Here is an 18058-nt window from a genome sequence, read left to right as displayed (position 1 = left end):
ATATTTATATATATATATATATATATATATCAATCTAGAGAGAGATATAGATATAAAGATATAGATATATCTATACTAATATAGACATATATATATCACAACTAATAGGAATATTTGTTTATATCTTAAACAAATAATAAATGAATAGAAAAGTATCACATATGTAGATAGATCAATAAATAGATCTATAGATAAATCTATTTATCGATTGATCTATCTATATATATAGATAGATTGATCTATCTATAGATCTATATAAATAAATATATATTTATATATATAGATGGATAGATATAGATATATCTTTTGATTGATAGATGGATAGATATATCTATTTATATATAGTAATGGTATTATTAATAATAATAATAATTATTATTATTAACATCCATCCATTATAAATCACACTAAATCTTTTTGGACTGTGGGAGGAAGCCGGAGCGCCCGGAGAGAACCCAAATATGGACAATGGAGAACCAGAAAACCCCATGCAGACAGAACCAGGCTGGGATTCAAACCCAGGACTTTCTTACTGCAAGGCAGCAGTGCTGCCCACTGAGCCACTGAGCAGCCCTGATGTTTTATGTACACCAAAGGAGAATTTAGAAACTAATTAACCAAACAGTGATGACTTTAGATTGTGGCAGGAAGCCGGAGCGCCCGGAGAGAAACCTGCAAACAGGATGTTAACTTTTGATAGTTTATTCACAAAATTCAATGTTTCTTCCTCCTCTAAAAAAACAGCTTTGTTGTTTTGGAGGTTAGTGGCAGGAGAAACCATTAGGTGGGATTTTCTGTGGAGTGTGGCGTTTCTCTTCATGTGTTTGCTTCTCATTATGAATCCTGCTTTTGTACACGTTTTCTTGAGAACAGGTTCAGAAAGCTTTAAAAACTGAGAACCATTTCTGAACCTGTTGGGAAATTTTACAGAGGTTGTCCTCTGCAGAGGACTTTATGGCAGCTGGAGTCTCAGGATGATCTTTGCGCTGATCCTAGAAAACTTCACAATCTCTATCAGATTTTCTTTTAGGCAATCGGAAACATCCGTTCCCAAAAATTTTCGTCATCTTCGGAGGTTGAACTATCCCATTCGGGGCAGTTTTTCTTTTGGGGAATCGGAAACATCCGGCCCCAAATTCTTTCCTCCTCTTCTGAGGTTAAACTGCCCCGTCCGGGGTAGCTTTTTATCTGCGAACTGCGTACAAATTGTTCTGATCGTCTTTCCTCTTCTTTTGCAGGTGATCTACCCCGTCCGGGGTAGTTTTTCTTTTGGGGAATCGGTAACATCCGATCCCAAGTCTTTTCCTCATCTTCTGAGGTTGAACTATCCCAAAAGGGGTAGTTTTTCTTTTGGGGAATCAATAACATCCGGTCCCAAATTTTTTCCTCCTCTTCTAAGGTTAAACTGCCCCGTCCGGGGTAGCTTTTTATTGGGGAACTGTGTACTAATGGTTCCAAAAGTCTTTCTTCATCTTTTGACTTCGCGCTACCCCTTCTGCCCTCGTTCAGGGCAGTTTTATCTTTGTGAGCAGTCTTACTGCGTGGGGCTCCACTGCTGCTCCTGGGTGTTAACCCTGATGCTCCGTCTGGGGAACATTTAAGGTCCGAGACCGTGGAGGATGCGCCATTTCTCGATGTCTTCTCTGAACACGCCGGACATAAAATGGTTGAAATCAAAGCCTGAGTTTTGAGATTCGCCCCAGAAGAAACTTCCCCAGCCGGGTCAGTTTGATCTCTGGGATCCGACGGAAACCCGTCCCAAAACAAGTCTCTCTCAACGTCCTTGGAGCTTGAGAAACGACTCAGCCTGTCAACAGAAGAATCTTCCCCAGCCGGGTCAGCTTGCTCTCTGGGAACCGATGGAAGCCCGTCCCAAAACAAATCTTTCTCAACTTCCTTGGAGGTACTTTCGACTGAGTCGTTTACAGGAAAGAAATGGTCAAAAAGTTTCTTCATACCTGTTGACACCAGGTATCCTACTCCAAGACCGAGTGGCAAAATAAAAAGGTTTTTCATCCTGGAAACAAAAAATCTTTACTACACACAAAACCTGAATCTCACTGAAGCGTTTGGATTCTAACTGATGTGTTGACATTCAAGCATTCAAAGCCTCAGAACGTCTTTGATCTGTTGTGATGTTCATGATGTCATCAGTGAGGTCACTGTGGCTCTGGGTCCTGCTTCTGGTCGTTGCTATGGAAACGATCAGATCAGTGACCAAATATTTAATAAGTTGTTTTTTTTCCATTTATTTAACATGTATTGATTAACAATAGATTTCTACCTTGGTTTTCTGTACCTGCTGCCATATAAATTGTCTTTATCCATTATTAATTTGGTTCTGGGAGGAAATTGTTTAGATTTTATAAACATTTGCAGAACAAAATTTTCTCTAATCTTTAACTCTCTGTTAATGATCACATTTTATATATTTTATACTACCTTGTTCTGAAATTGTTAATATCAGTAATGATGTAATTTGTTGCACAACTAATATTAGGATTGATTAAACTCAGATCTTAAACAAATAATAAATGAATAGAAAAGTATCACATATGTAGATAGATCAATAAATAGATCTATAGATAAATCTATTTATCGATTGATCTATCTATATATATAGATAGATTGATCTATCTATAGATCTATATAAATAAATATATATTTATATATATAGATGGATAGATATAGATATATCTTTTGATTGATAGATGGATAGATATATCTATTTATATATAGTAATGGTATTATTAATAATAATAATAATTATTATTATTAACATCCATCCGTTATAAATCACACTAAATCTTTTTGGACTGTGGGAGGAAGCCGGAGCGCCCGGAGAGAACCCAAATATGGACAATGGAGAACCAGAAAACCCCATGCAGACAGAACCAGGCTGGGATTCAAACCCAGGACTTTCTTACTGCAAGGCAGCAGTGCTGCCCACTGAGCCACTGAGCAGCCCTGATGTTTTATGTACACCAAAGGAGAATTTAGAAACTAATTAACCAAACAGTGATGACTTTAGATTGTGGCAGGAAGCCGGAGCGCCCGGAGAGAAACCTGCAAACAGGATGTTAACTTTTGATAGTTTATTCACAAAATTCAATGTTTCTTCCTCCTCTAAAAAAACAACTTTGTTGTTTTGGAGGTTAGTGGCAGGAGAAACCATTAGGTGGGATTTTCTGTGGAGTGTGGCGTTTCTCTTCATGTGTTTGCTTCTCATTATGAATCCTGCTTTTGTACACGTTTTCTTGAGAACAGGTTCAGAAAGCTTTAAAAACTGAGAACCATTTCTGAACCTGTTGGGAAATTTTACAGAGGTTGTCCTCTGCAGAGGACGTCTTTATGGCAGCTGGAGTCTCAGGATGATCTTTGCGCTGATCCTAGAAAACTTCACAATCTCTATCAGATTTTCTTTTAGGCAATCGGAAACATCCGTTCCCAAAAATTTTCGTCATCTTCGGAGGTTGAACTATCCCATTCGGGGCAGTTTTTCTTTTGGGGAATCGGAAACATCCGGCCCCAAATTCTTTCCTCCTCTTCTGAGGTTAAACTGCCCCGTCCGGGGTAGCTTTTTATCTGCGAACTGCGTACAAATTGTTCTGATCGTCTTTCCTCTTCTTTTGCAGGTGATCTACCCCGTCCGGGGTAGTTTTTCTTTTGGGGAATCGGTAACATCCGATCCCAAGTCTTTTCCTCATCTTCTGAGGTTGAACTATCCCAAAATGGGTAGTTTTTCTTTTGGGGAATCAATAACATCCGGTCCCAAATTTTTTCCTCCTCTTCTAAGGTTAAACTGCCCCGTCCGGGGTAGCTTTTTATTGGGGAACTGTGTACTAATGGTTCCAAAAGTCTTTCTTCATCTTTTGACTTCGCGCTACCCCTTCTGCCCTCGTTCAGGGCAGTTTTATCTTTGGGAACAGTCTTACTGCCTGGGGCTCCACTGCTGCTCCTGGGTGTTAACCCTGATGCTCCGTCTGGGGAACATTTAAGGTCCGAGACCGTGGAGGATGCGCCATTTCTCGATGTCTTCTCTGAACACGCCGGACATAAAATGGTTGAAATCAAAGCCTGAGTTTTGAGATTCGCCCCAGAAGAAACTTCCCCAGCCGGGTCAGTTTGATCTCTGGGATCCGACGGAAACCCGTCCCAAAACAAGTCTCTCTCAACGTCCTTGGAGCTTGAGAAACGACTCAGCCTGTCAACAGAAGAATCTTCCCCAGCCGGGTCAGCTTGCTCTCTGGGAACCGATGGAAGCCCGTCCCAAAACAAATCTTTCTCAACTTCCTTGGAGGTACTTTCGACTGAGTCGTTTACAGGAAAGAAATGGTCAAAAAGTTTCTTCATACCTGTTGACACCAGGTATCCTACTCCAAGACCGAGTGGCAAAATAAAAAGGTTTTTCATCCTGGAAACAAAAAATCTTTACTACACACAAAACCTGAATCTCACTGAAGCGTTTGGATTCTAACTGATGTGTTGACATTCAAGCATTCAAAGCCTCAGAACGTCTTTGATCTGTTGTGATGTTCATGATGTCATCAGTGAGGTCACTGTGGCTCTGGGTCCTGCTTCTGGTCGTTGCTATGGAAACGATCAGATCAGTGACCAAATATTTAATAAGTTGTTTTTTTTCCATTTATTTAACATGTATTGATTAACAATAGATTTCTACCTTGGTTTTCTGTACCTGCTGCCATATAAATTGTCTTTATCCATTATTAATTTGGTTCTGGGAGGAAATTGTTTAGATTTTATAAACATTTGCAGAACAAAATTTTCTCTAATCTTTAACTCTCTGTTAATGATCACATTTTATATATTTTATACTACCTTGTTCTGAAATTGTTAATATCAGTAATGATGTAATTTGTTGCACAACTAATATTAGGATTGATTAAACTCAGATCTTAAACAAATAATAAATGAATAGAAAAGTATCACATATGTAGATAGATCAATAAATAGATCTATAGATAAATCTATTTATCGATTGATCTATCTATATATATAGATAGATTGATCTATCTATAGATCTATATAAATAAATATATATTTATATATATAGATGGATAGATATAGATATATCTTTTGATTGATAGATGGATAGATATATCTATTTATATATAGTAATGGTATTATTAATAATAATAATAATTATTATTATTAACATCCATCCGTTATAAATCACACTAAATCTTTTTGGACTGTGGGAGGAAGCCGGAGCGCCCGGAGAGAACCCAAATATGGACAATGGAGAACCAGAAAACCCCATGCAGACAGAACCAGGCTGGGATTCAAACCCAGGACTTTCTTACTGCAAGGCAGCAGTGCTGCCCACTGAGCCACTGAGCAGCCCTGATGTTTTATGTACACCAAAGGAGAATTTAGAAACTAATTAACCAAACAGTGATGACTTTAGATTGTGGCAGGAAGCCGGAGCGCCCGGAGAGAAACCTGCAAACAGGATGTTAACTTTTGATAGTTTATTCACAAAATTCAATGTTTCTTCCTCCTCTAAAAAAACAACTTTGTTGTTTTGGAGGTTAGTGGCAGGAGAAACCATTAGGTGGGATTTTCTGTGGAGTGTGGCGTTTCTCTTCATGTGTTTGCTTCTCATTATGAATCCTGCTTTTGTACACGTTTTCTTGAGAACAGGTTCAGAAAGCTTTAAAAACTGAGAACCATTTCTGAACCTGTTGGGAAATTTTACAGAGGTTGTCCTCTGCAGAGGACGTCTTTATGGCAGCTGGAGTCTCAGGATGATCTTTGCGCTGATCCTAGAAAACTTCACAATCTCTATCAGATTTTCTTTTAGGCAATCGGAAACATCCGTTCCCAAAAATTTTCGTCATCTTCGGAGGTTGAACTATCCCATTCGGGGCAGTTTTTCTTTTGGGGAATCGGAAACATCCGGCCCCAAATTCTTTCCTCCTCTTCTGAGGTTAAACTGCCCCGTCCGGGGTAGCTTTTTATCTGCGAACTGCGTACAAATTGTTCTGATCGTCTTTCCTCTTCTTTTGCAGGTGATCTACCCCGTCCGGGGTAGTTTTTCTTTTGGGGAATCGGTAACATCCGATCCCAAGTCTTTTCCTCATCTTCTGAGGTTGAACTATCCCAAAATGGGTAGTTTTTCTTTTGGGGAATCAATAACATCCGGTCCCAAATTTTTTCCTCCTCTTCTAAGGTTAAACTGCCCCGTCCGGGGTAGCTTTTTATTGGGGAACTGTGTACTAATGGTTCCAAAAGTCTTTCTTCATCTTTTGACTTCGCGCTACCCCTTCTGCCCTCGTTCAGGGCAGTTTTATCTTTGGGAACAGTCTTACTGCCTGGGGCTCCACTGCTGCTCCTGGGTGTTAACCCTGATGCTCCGTCTGGGGAACATTTAAGGTCCGAGACCGTGGAGGATGCGCCATTTCTCGATGTCTTCTCTGAACACGCCGGACATAAAATGGTTGAAATCAAAGCCTGAGTTTTGAGATTCGCCCCAGAAGAAACTTCCCCAGCCGGGTCAGTTTGATCTCTGGGATCCGACGGAAACCCGTCCCAAAACAAGTCTCTCTCAACGTCCTTGGAGCTTGAGAAACGACTCAGCCTGTCAACAGAAGAATCTTCCCCAGCCGGGTCAGCTTGCTCTCTGGGAACCGATGGAAGCCCGTCCCAAAACAAATCTTTCTCAACTTCCTTGGAAGTACTTTCGACTGAGTCATTTACAGGAAAGAAATGGTCAAAAAGTTTCTTCATACCTGTTGACACCAGGTATCCTACTCCAAGACCGAGTGGCAAAATAAAAAGGTTTTTCATCCTGGAAACAAAAAATCTTTACTACACACAAAACCTGAATCTCACTGAAGCGTTTGGATTCTAACTGATGTGTTGACATTCAAGCATTCAAAGCCTCAGAACGTCTTTGATCTGTTGTGATGTTCATGATGTCATCAGTGAGGTCACTGTGGCTCTGGGTCCTGCTTCTGGTCGTTGCTATGGAAACGATCAGATCAGTGACCAAATATTTAATAAGTTGTTTTTTTTCCATTTATTTAACATGTATTGATTAACAATAGATTTCTACCTTGGTTTTCTGTACCTGCTGCCATATAAATTGTCTTTATCCATTATTAATTTGGTTCTGGGAGGAAATTGTTTAGATTTTATAAACATTTGCAGAACAAAATTTTCTCTAATCTTTAACTCTCTGTTAATGATCACATTTTATATATTTTATACTACCTTGTTCTGAAATTGTTAATATCAGTAATGATGTAATTTGTTGCACAACTAATATTAGGATTGATTAAACTCAGATCTTAAACAAATAATAAATGAATAGAAAAGTATCACATATGTAGATAGATCAATAAATAGATCTATAGATAAATCTATTTATCGATTGATCTATCTATATATATAGATAGATTGATCTATCTATAGATCTATATAAATAAATATATATTTATATATATAGATGGATAGATATAGATATATCTTTTGATTGATAGATGGATAGATATATCTATTTATATATAGTAATGGTATTATTAATAATAATAATAATTATTATTATTAACATTCATCCATTATAAATCACACTAAATCTTTTTGGACTGTGGGAGGAAGCCGGAGCGCCCGGAGAGAACCCAAATATGGACAATGGAGAACCAGAAAACCCCATGCAGACAGAACCAGGCTGGGATTCAAACCCAGGACTTTCTTACTGCAAGGCAGCAGTGTTACCCACTGAGCCACTGTGCAGCCCTGATGTTTTATTCACACCAAAGGAGAATTTAGAAACTAATTAACCAAACAGTGATGACTTTAGATTGTGGCAGGAAGCCGGAGCGCCCGGAGAGAAACCTGCAAACAGGATGTTAACTTTTGATAGTTTATTCACAAAATTCAATGTTTCTTCCTCCTCTAAAAAAACAGCTTTGTTGTTTTGGAGGTTAGTGGCAGGAGAAACCATTAGGTGGGATTTTCTGTGGAGTGTGGCGTTTCTCTTCATGTGTTTGCTTCTCATTATGAATCCTGCTTTTGTACACGTTTTCTTGAGAACAGGTTCAGAAAGCTTTAAAAACTGAGAACCATTTCTGAACCTGTTGGGAAATTTTACAGAGGTTGTCCTCTGCAGAGGACGTCTTTATGGCAGCTGGAGTCTCAGGATGATCTTTGCGCTGATCCTAGAAAACTTCACAATCTAGATCAGATTTTCTTTTAGGCAATCGGAAACATCAGTTCCCAAATTAATTTTTTCGTCATCTTCTGAGGTTGAATATATATATATATATATATATATATATATATATATATATATATATATATATATATACACTGCTCAAAAAAATAAAGGAACACTTAAACAGGTGTTTAACACTTAAAGTGTTCCCTTTATTTTTTTGAGCAGTATATATATATATATATATATATATATAGCTCCACAGCTATACTGTTCTGCATAGGCCTGAACCCCCTCAGCCAAATTATCAACAAGACTGGCTACGGATACCGACTCAAAAATGGGGCCAACATCAGTCACCTTCTCTACATGGATGACATCAAGCTGTATGCCAAGAGTGAGCGAGACATCGACTCACTGATCCACACCACCAGGATCTACAGCACGGACATTGGGATGTCATTCGGACTAGAGAAGTTTGGTCGGCTGATCACAAAGAGGGGGAAGGTCATCCGCACAGAAGGGGTCTCACTCCCAGAAGGAACAATAGCAGACATAGAGGACAGTTACAAGTACCTAGGTATACCACAAGCAAATGGCAACCTCGATGAGGTCACAAGGAAAGGAGCCACAGCTAAATACCTCCAACGAATAAGGCAAGTCCTGAGAAGCCAGCTCAATGGCAAGAACAAAATCCGTGCGATAAACAGCTATGCCCTACCAGTAATCAGATACCCTGCTGGAATAATTAGCTGGCCAAAGGAGGAGATAAAAGCCACGGATATTAAGACTAGAAAACTACTAACAATGCATGGAGGGTTCCATCCCAAATCCAGCACCCTGAGACTGTACACGAGCCGCAAGGAAGGAGGCAGAGGACTAGTGAGTGTGAGAACCACAGTCCAGGACGAAACAACTAAGATCCATAAATACATCAGGGACAAAGCCTCAACAGACAATGTGCTCAGTGAATGTCTCAGACAACAGGGAACGGAGGTTGAGGTGCCAGAGATACCATCATGGGAGGACAAGCCCCTACATGGGATGCACCACCAGCAAATAACCCAAGTGGCTGATATCAGTAAATCCTACCAATGGCTGGAAAAAGCTGGACTCAAGGACAGCACAGAGGCCCTCATCCTGGCCGCCCAGGAACAGGCCCTAAACACCAGAGCAATAGAGGCCCAGATATACCACACCAGACAAGACCCAAGGTGTAGGTTGTGCAAGGAGGCCCTGAGACAGTCCAGCACATAACAGCAGGGTGCAAGATACTGGCAGGGAAAGCGTACATGGAACGACATAACCAAGTTGCAGGCATAGTGTACAGAAACATCTGTGCAGAATATGGACTGGAAACCCCGAGATCAAAGTGGGAAACACCCCCAAAGGTGGCGGAGAACGCCAGAGCTAGGATCCTGTGGGACTTCCAGATCCAGACAGACAAAATGGTAATGGCGAACCAACCAGACATTGTCGTAGTGGATAAACAACAGAGGAAAGCCGTTGTGGTAGATGTAGCAATACCAAGCGACTGCAACATCAGGAAAAAGGAGCACGAGAAACTAGAGAAATACCAGGGCCTCAGGGAGGAACTGGAGAGGGCCTGGAAGGTGAAGACCACAGTGGTGCCTGTGGTCATCGGGGCCCTCGGGGCAGTCACCCCCAAACTGGACCAATGGCTACAACAGATCCCAGGAACAACATCAGACATTTCAGTCCAGAAATGTGCAATCCTTGGCACAGCCAAGATACTGCGCAGGACCCTCAAGCTCCCAGGCCTCTGGTAGAGGACCCGAGCTCAGAGGATAAGAACCACCCGCGGTGGGTGAGAAGGGAATTTTTTATATATATGTATATATACTGTATATATACAGTATATATAGTGGTTCAAACTCCACTCATCAGTTTTAGCTCACAGAAAAAGCAAACTGACCAATAAGATTTAGGCGTTGGCTGCCCTTTGACCCCCACAGACTCAGACTGATGTTTGCTACAAACAAGATGTTTTGGCACAAAAGAACTTTTTCTTCTCTCCACAATTTTAATAGTAAAGTAAAATACAATAACTTTTCTTTTTTTATTTAAAGGAAAATCTCTCAGTGCCTCCAGCTGATGCTGCAACAATCCAGACTCTCAGTGACTTGTGGGTAATTTAGAATCACACAGAAAAACTTCAAAAGGGGTATCAAACTTAAAACTCTGAACTGAGAACTTCTGATCACATAATAGCAATTAACCATATCTGCATGGTAAATTATTACTGATAACTATTGTCAATAGTCCCTAACATTAATCTGATCAGGCAGCATGTAATCATATATACATATATGTATTATTGTTATAAAGGCTGAGCCAAGAAAATTTATGTCTGTATCAAACAAGTAGCCCTTCGTGTTACTCTGGACCAGTGAAGCAGCTCCCAGTCTCAGAGAGGTTGGTGACCCCTGACCTATTCGTATGCTTTGTTCTTTAAATGGCCACTTATTTTGGTTATTGCTATTATTTATTAAATATCACCAACTCGACATCCTAAACAAAGAATCAGACCGCAATAATCAGCTAAAATCACAATAAGAAACTTAAATCAGAGCTAAATGTTCTGTACCATGTCAGCCTCAGGAGATGATTGATGATCAAGAGATGCTGATTTCTGGTTCTTAAGGTTCTGATGGGTCTGCAGTTCCTCTTCTGATCCTTTTATTTATTTATTTTTTTGTCTTTCGATGTACACAGTATCCATCCTCTCTGAAATTGTTCAGCTTATAATGCGCGTCTTTTCACGCATTGTATTTTTAAAAGCGTTTTTGCGACAGTGAATCGGGTCGAGGACGTTTAAAAAAACGCGGGTTGATAGCAGCTCACCGCGGCTGCGCAGTGTCCGTCGCTAGGCAACGGTGACGTTCAGCGTCGGTCCGTAGCGTCCTGGGGTCCTTTAGCTCCCGCCACAAGAATTTAGCTGACCTTAATATTTCCTGTGTTTTGTTTTGGTCATTATTGTTAAACTTAGTGTTGATGTGTGTATGATAGGCGTTTCTATCGGACAGTTATGTATCGGTTCAATACGGGACGCACATTTAACGGCCAAATATGGGACGACTCTGTGTTCTACGGGAAGGGTGGCAACCTGATTCAGGGGTGCTGAGATGCAGTTTTAGGGGCTAAAGCCCCTAATACAGGCCTAGATACGCCACTGGCTAAGATTGAGTTTTGTTCAAACGTCTGAGTGTGTTGTTGAACCTTGAGGTAACGTAGCTGTAGAACTGGCAGTTTGGGTCCCAGGTGCAGACGTTCTCACACGACTCAGCGTTGTTCAGTGGGAAAGAGAGCAAGTCAGAGTTTGGGAAATCCACTCCTTCATACATTGTAACGTGACCTGGTGAGGTTGGATTCATCTTTGGAACAGGAAGTTTGCAGAAGTGGAGTTGGTGGGGATGAAGAGGAGCGTGGGGGGAGGAGGGGACAGGGTGCTGATGCACTCCTGGTCGCTGGAAGGCCTTTTCTTCTCTAGTGCTAAGAATAAAGCCAAAACTTACATGTGAATGCCAGACAGTCTTATTCAACAAATTAGGATATACGTCCTAATCAGGGTTGTCAGATTAATAGTACCTTTCGAAAATAATATTTTACTAGGTATTAAACATACTACAAAATATAAATATGTTAAAACAGAAGTAATCTAATTCATCTACATAATGTCTTTCACTTGGTGATGGAACTACCAACAAAGTAACTTTTCAGTCATATTCTAGTTTATGGAATCAGCCTGTGTTTGCTGAAGGCTTACCTGCTGTTGAAAACAGTTTCACAAGTCAGTCATATTTTTGTGAAGAATTATCATATAGTTGCCTTTTGTTGTCTGATTTTATCAAGTGCCAAAAACATCAACAACATGAGATTCTGTAACAATCAAAATGTTATTAAACATTTCAAAAGCAGAATAAGTAACTTCTGTGTAAACAAATGAATCCTTGTCAGTGCAAACTTTGTATTTTTCAATGATGTGATTCTGACTCCACAGCTGTCCCTCAGTTGGTTGGCTAAACCTTTTGTCCTGCTGAATTACACATAGCAGATGAGATATGATGTGTGTTTAATGAAGCAAATATTAAAGAAGCAAAACCTTTTTGGGTCTGGTTGGAGCAGTTGGTAAGTAGAGTGACCATCAATATCACTGGATTCTATAAAATGTGGCTTAAAGCTGAGATGCTGATGTTTGGATATGTAAAATATATATTCTCTCTGCTAATAAATCTATAGTTTGGTTTCTGTCAGTTCTAGAAATAAGAGAGAACAAAGCAAATTTCTCTTTATAATGGCCCATAATTTAATTTGACTTAATAGGAGCCATGATTTAAAATTTTAACAAACTTTGGCTCCTATATCCTTTATGAAATATTTCATCCTATTTGATGATTGCTCTGAATATCGCCACGTCCTACAAACAAATGATGAAATTTTTCTTTGCCTTCTTTTTTCAGATTCTTTGCTTGATTGTGTCATTTCCCCACCCTGATATTCCTGACTCATTGTAAAGCAATAGCGCATGTAGCGCACAGTGAGTGACGTGATGACCAATCCACTAGATCGCTGAGCGGACTTGCCATTTACGTTTTACAAAGGAATTTTAAAAAGCATCACCTGGCTGGTGATGCTTTGAATACAGCGTGCAGCTGCTGCCGAGTTACACAGATGCAGGCACATGAAGAAAAAAAAGATGCAGGAAATATTGGTGGGGACTGTCCCCTTCATGCCAGAGTTGGTGGGGACATGTCCCCACCAGTCCTTCAGGATGTTACGCCTATGCTTCTTATCGACATTAATACAGCTCACTTGATTCAAGTATGGTGCATAAGTTTTCAATAGAGTTCATTTCTGGGTTATTCTTGAAGCTTCAAGTTTGCCTGCTTTGTCCATTACAGACCAAACTGCAAGTGGTGTGGTGACATGCTTCATAACTGATGAGATCCTGCTGAGTTTCTTGGATGGTGGTCACGTAAACAAACAGAATACATAGAAAAGGTGCAAAATAGCACCACTAAGCTGATGATGCTGTTCTTTACCATTCTAAATTAGCTCAAATGATCATCAATTTACAGTCTATATTTAATATTTTTGAGCATAACTTGGTCACTTCAGAATTATGATTAAATTCTAAGAAAACTAAACGGATGAGCTTTTCTCTGGATAAACAAATTAAACAAACGAGTTGAAATTGAGATAAGTCCTTTTTTTATACAATTAATTTATAAAAAAAGTCCAAATTCTCCAAAGATTTGACAGAACTAGATAAAAAAGAAAGAAAACCTGTCAGCATGATTCCACTCAGACTACAGTGAGTTTACCCATAGTAAAACTGCAACTTTGAATCAATAGAAGCTATAATGCTCCAGACAAATAATTACATTGAATGCATTAAATTAGATTTTCAAACAGCACAAGAAAGTTTATATTATCCTCTCCAAAACTGACAGAATTAGAATTTTAATGCATCTTTATTAAGCAAGCTTTTAGCAGGGATAAGTGACAGACAGATTAATTATCAATGATTACAAAATAAGAATAAAAATTAAAATCATTATAAACCTCCTTCATTCTAGCCTAACTTCTTTCCCTAAACTGTGTCACTAATTTACTGAGCGAGGCTTTGGGGAGCAATTCAACTCATACCCAGAGGATGGATGATCTTGGCAACAGAAAACTTCAAATGTCCTTGGTCAGAGTCTTTGTCTTTGTACGGCAAAATCCTCTTCAGAATAGAAGCACAGCAGAACTGGTTGTTGTCTTCTGAACGCTCAGATCTTCCACTGGCTATCTGGCTTACTTCCTTAATTTAATTTTGAAGAAAACATCTTACTCCCTCGTTGGAGCTCTCCTACCTCCCCGCTCAGCTCAGTTTTGACATCTGCTCTAGTTTCAACACAGTCTGGGAAAAACATGTCACTTCACTTCACACAATGTATCATTACTCCAGTTACAATTCTGTAGATCATCATAAATCATTAAACATAATCAACTTTACAATCAGGGTGAAGTAGACATTAGCTTCCTTAAACTAGAAAAGGAGACTCTGTTCCCTAAGAGATCGATTTTAAAATATAGCTGAGCACTTAGTCCTGATCCCACAAATACAATGAAATGAAACCCTAACCCTTGCATATTGTTAACCCTTACCCTAAACAATATGGAAATTGAAAGCCAGCACTTTATTATTCATGGAAATCCATAGATAATAAGAATAACTATTTCTCAAGCACTTAAAACTCTAAGCATTTGGCAGTTGAAAGTTGTTAATCTTGCTATAAAGTTGTGTAAGAAGCCCAGTCATTAAAAAGTTTAATGCAGCTGCAGGATTCAAAGGAAACAGTTCCTCAGGGTGAAGCCCGACACCACGCCAGCTAGGTTGGCCACTTTGGGAGGAGCAGGCATGGTGATGACACGCTTCAGATAGCAGAGACGGCTGTAAAACAAAAACAATTATTTTAGTTTAAAGCTCTTTAGCTGTCTACCAGGCTTTATTGTACAACAACAATAATAATAATAATATTAACAAGGCCATCTATTATTAAACTTACTGAAGGTGTATTAATTTCATTTATTGTTTTTGTTTGTTTGCACTGAAACAGATGCTGTCGTGGACACTTCATGAGGATATTATCATGATAATTATCAAAACCATTCAGGACAGAAAAAGCATAGTTTAAAATATTGCTCTATTCTTTGCCAAGGAAAAGATGTAATCAGATTTTAAGTATGTAAAATTGCACATCCCAGATTTCACCATCCTGTTATTAATAAGTCAAAGACGTCAAAATGGGAAATGTTTGGAAAAAAGTAGATAAAAACAATAAAGCACAAATAATTAAGACGGTTCTGTTTACTGAATAATAGCTAAGATTGAGTTTTGTTCAAACGTCTGAGTGTGTTGTTGAACCTTGAGGTAACGTAGCTGTAGAACTGGCAGTTTGGGTCCGAGGTGCAGGCGTTCTCACACAACTCAACGTTGTTCAGTGGGAAAGAGCGAATGTCAGAGTTTGGGAAATCCACTCCTTTATACATTGTAACGTGACCTGGTGAGCATGGATTCCTCTCTGGAACAGGAAGTTTGCAGAAATGGAGTACATTTTGTAAGCCAACAGGACCATCCGACAGAGACTGTGTGTGTTTCTCCAACATGACTTTCCTCTAAATGCTAAAGCTAGTTTTGCATTGCCTACATACCGTTACGCAGCGGACAGGATTGGGATGGCAGCCCAGATGTTACACCATTCTCAACTTTGGGGACCATTTGATTTGGATTGTTCTTCAGATAACATTTAAATTGGTTGCTAGGGTAAACAAAAGATATGCATTTCTCATTCTGTTAAAGTCCTCAAAATGTTCTCTTGTTACTGTCTGTTGTTTCTGATGGAAAGTAAAACCAACATTGCTTACCTGACAAAAGAGAAGTAAGTGCATTTTGGGTGAGCGGAGCACAACACCTGACACAGTTCAGGAGAGCCAGCTTGGTGAACCTCGATGTCGTAACCAGGAAAGTTAGTGTTTGGAAATAGTGTGTCCTCACACTCTGTAGGATACAAACAGTACAATTAAAAGGCTGACGGATGGCATCCTGATATTTTTACCTTGTTAGAGAGGATTTGATTACCTGTGTGACAGGATGGAATTATTTGTAATTCACGAGAAAATCCAGATATTCTGTCAGCAAGAGCTATGACAGCTGGGGTTCTTGGTACTGACCAGCTGTATTTAAGGTAGCACTGGTGCCTAAGCACAAATAGGTTTGTCAGACTTGCAGAATATCTACAGTCAAAGCAGAAAATATTTTTTTAGCTTCTGCTAACTTACCGGATATTTGTGTCGCTAAACTTCTCATTGACGAAAGTGAAGAACTGGCAGAAAGGATCGTCAGTGCAGGCTTTCTGACACGCCTTGTAATCCACCGTGAAGATGTTTCTGTAGTCCCCTCCAGGGAAGTCCACATTCTCATAAACTTTGGATAGTGACAGAGCTGCCAGGAAGTGAACAACAGTGAAAAGTTTTACTGCTTAATTACCAATACATTTCAAATGTTATAAATGGCTGTGTGCTTACTCGGTAGTGGATTGCAGGACTTCAGAGAATAACCAGCAGTGGTGCCCTGCTTGGGATTCTGTTTGTCCGGTTTTCCTGAGGAGGAGGCCTTAAGGAAGCAGTAGTAGAATCTGGCGAGAAGACAGGAAGTGAGGTCAATGAGCTCAGGACAATATCTTATTCAGTTCCATCAAGGGCAATCTTTTTCAATCTGTTTACACCCCAAACACCACAGTCTGTATTACAGTTAGACATTTCTAAAACAGACAAAAGGTCCCAGTCATTTTTTGGAGTGGGACATAAAATTGACTCTGGGATTTTTTGGCCATGCCGACTAAATACAATTTAGTATTAAATTGTATTACATGTATACAGTTTAACTGACAACAGTTGATGTTTTTGTTGGATTTAGATTTGAATTCATCTTTTCATTTCCCAAACATATTCCTTCTGTAACTTTTCAAACTTCAGTAGCTTTGAGCTTAATCCTGAAAATACTGGGGGAAATGTCAACCAATTAAATTTTATTTGTATAGCAATCAATCAATCAATCAAATTTTATTTGTATAGCACATTTCAGCAGCAAGGTATTTCAAAGTGCTTTACATCATATCAAACACAGAAACACAAAGCAATATAGAATCAATAATCAAAACACAGCATTAAGTCAAGTTCCATCAATAAATTTGTAATTGATTACATTTCAAATACAATCCTAAACAGGTGGGTTTTTAGTTGAGATTTAAAAGAAGTCAGTGTTTCAGCTGTTTTACAGTTTTCTGGAAGTTTGTTCCAAATTTGTGGTGCATAGATGCTGAAAGCTGCTTCTCCTCGTTTGGTTCTGGTTCTGGGGATGCAGAGCAGAACCAGAACCTGAGAGGTCTGGAAGGTTGATACAACAACAGCAGATCTTTAATGTATTGTGTTGCTAAGCCGTTCAGTGATTTATAAACTAACAACAGTATTTTAAAGTCTATTCTTTGAGCTACAGGGAGCCAGTGTAGGACTTTAAAACTGGTGTTATGTGCTCTATCTTCCTGGTTTTAGTGAGAACGCCAGCAGCAGCATTATGGATCAGCTGCATATGTAAAACATTGGTCATTGAAGATTTTTACATTGATTTATTCATATTATTATTATTATACATGTTTTTTGATTAAAAAGTAAATAAAAACAGAGAAACATGTTTTTTTCTAAAGGAAAAAAACAAAAAAAAAGACATGCTCCTTTTATCATGTTTTATTACACTTTTCAAAATTCTTATCTCATAGCATATAAAACATGGAATGAAATCATTTGAAGTCTAAATCTGCCACAGGTGTAAAAAACAAACAAAAAAAGTGTGGCTTTTCTTTGCAGAGTTTTTCAGCAGTGAACCAAGGAAAACATGTTCATTTCTTTTGGTCGTTGCGTACCTGTTATCAATCTTGGAGTCAGGACGAATAAACGCCCAGAAGAGACAAGGCGCCTCCTGAGTGCAGAGGAACTGACAGTGTTCAGCATCCGGAGAGAAAAGGCTTTTGAAGTCTGAACCTGGAAAGTCCCAATCCACCCAAAGTCCTGAGTCACATCCTGGGAAAAAAATATTTAAACTAGTTTTAACATTAAAACAAATACTAACACCTGAACTTAATACACAACTCTTACCAAAGCTGCCAGCACAGAAATAGAGCAGAGCCACTAAAATGAAGAGAGTCTTCATCTTGTCAGTCAGTCAGCCAGGAAGGTCTCAGTGGAAACAGCAGCAGATATTGATGTCAACTAGCTGAGGAACAACTGCAGGTCATATTTATATGTTTCATGGGG

At 39.2% G+C, this 18058-nt stretch overlaps 2 protein-coding genes across 3 annotated transcripts in view; one reads left to right on the top strand and one right to left on the bottom strand.

The window, feature by feature from the left end:
- The window catches only part of LOC116723912 (nuclear factor 7, brain-like), a 153432-nt gene that overhangs the window by 25016 nt on the left and 110358 nt on the right, over positions 1–18058 (top strand). The window lies entirely within an intron of this gene.
- LOC116723925 (coagulation factor XI-like) lies at positions 14398–17996 on the bottom strand. Its single transcript, XM_032569157.1, has 9 exons — positions 17900–17996; positions 17668–17824; positions 16274–16383; positions 16028–16190; positions 15828–15946; positions 15614–15746; positions 15401–15507; positions 15114–15270; positions 14398–14639 (listed from the first exon to the last, which is right to left on the bottom strand). Exons 1-9 carry the CDS (start codon positions 17952–17954, stop codon positions 14534–14536), a joined length of 1107 nt encoding a protein of 368 aa, XP_032425048.1. The 5' UTR covers positions 17955–17996; the 3' UTR covers positions 14398–14533.

The sequence above is a fragment of the Xiphophorus hellerii genome, chromosome 8 (genome assembly GCF_003331165.1).
Source record: "Xiphophorus hellerii strain 12219 chromosome 8, Xiphophorus_hellerii-4.1, whole genome shotgun sequence".
In the NCBI taxonomy this organism is placed as follows: Eukaryota; Metazoa; Chordata; class Actinopteri; order Cyprinodontiformes; family Poeciliidae; genus Xiphophorus; species Xiphophorus hellerii.
Note: the sequence above shows the minus strand (reverse complement) of the source record. Positions and strands in the feature narration are given on the sequence as shown.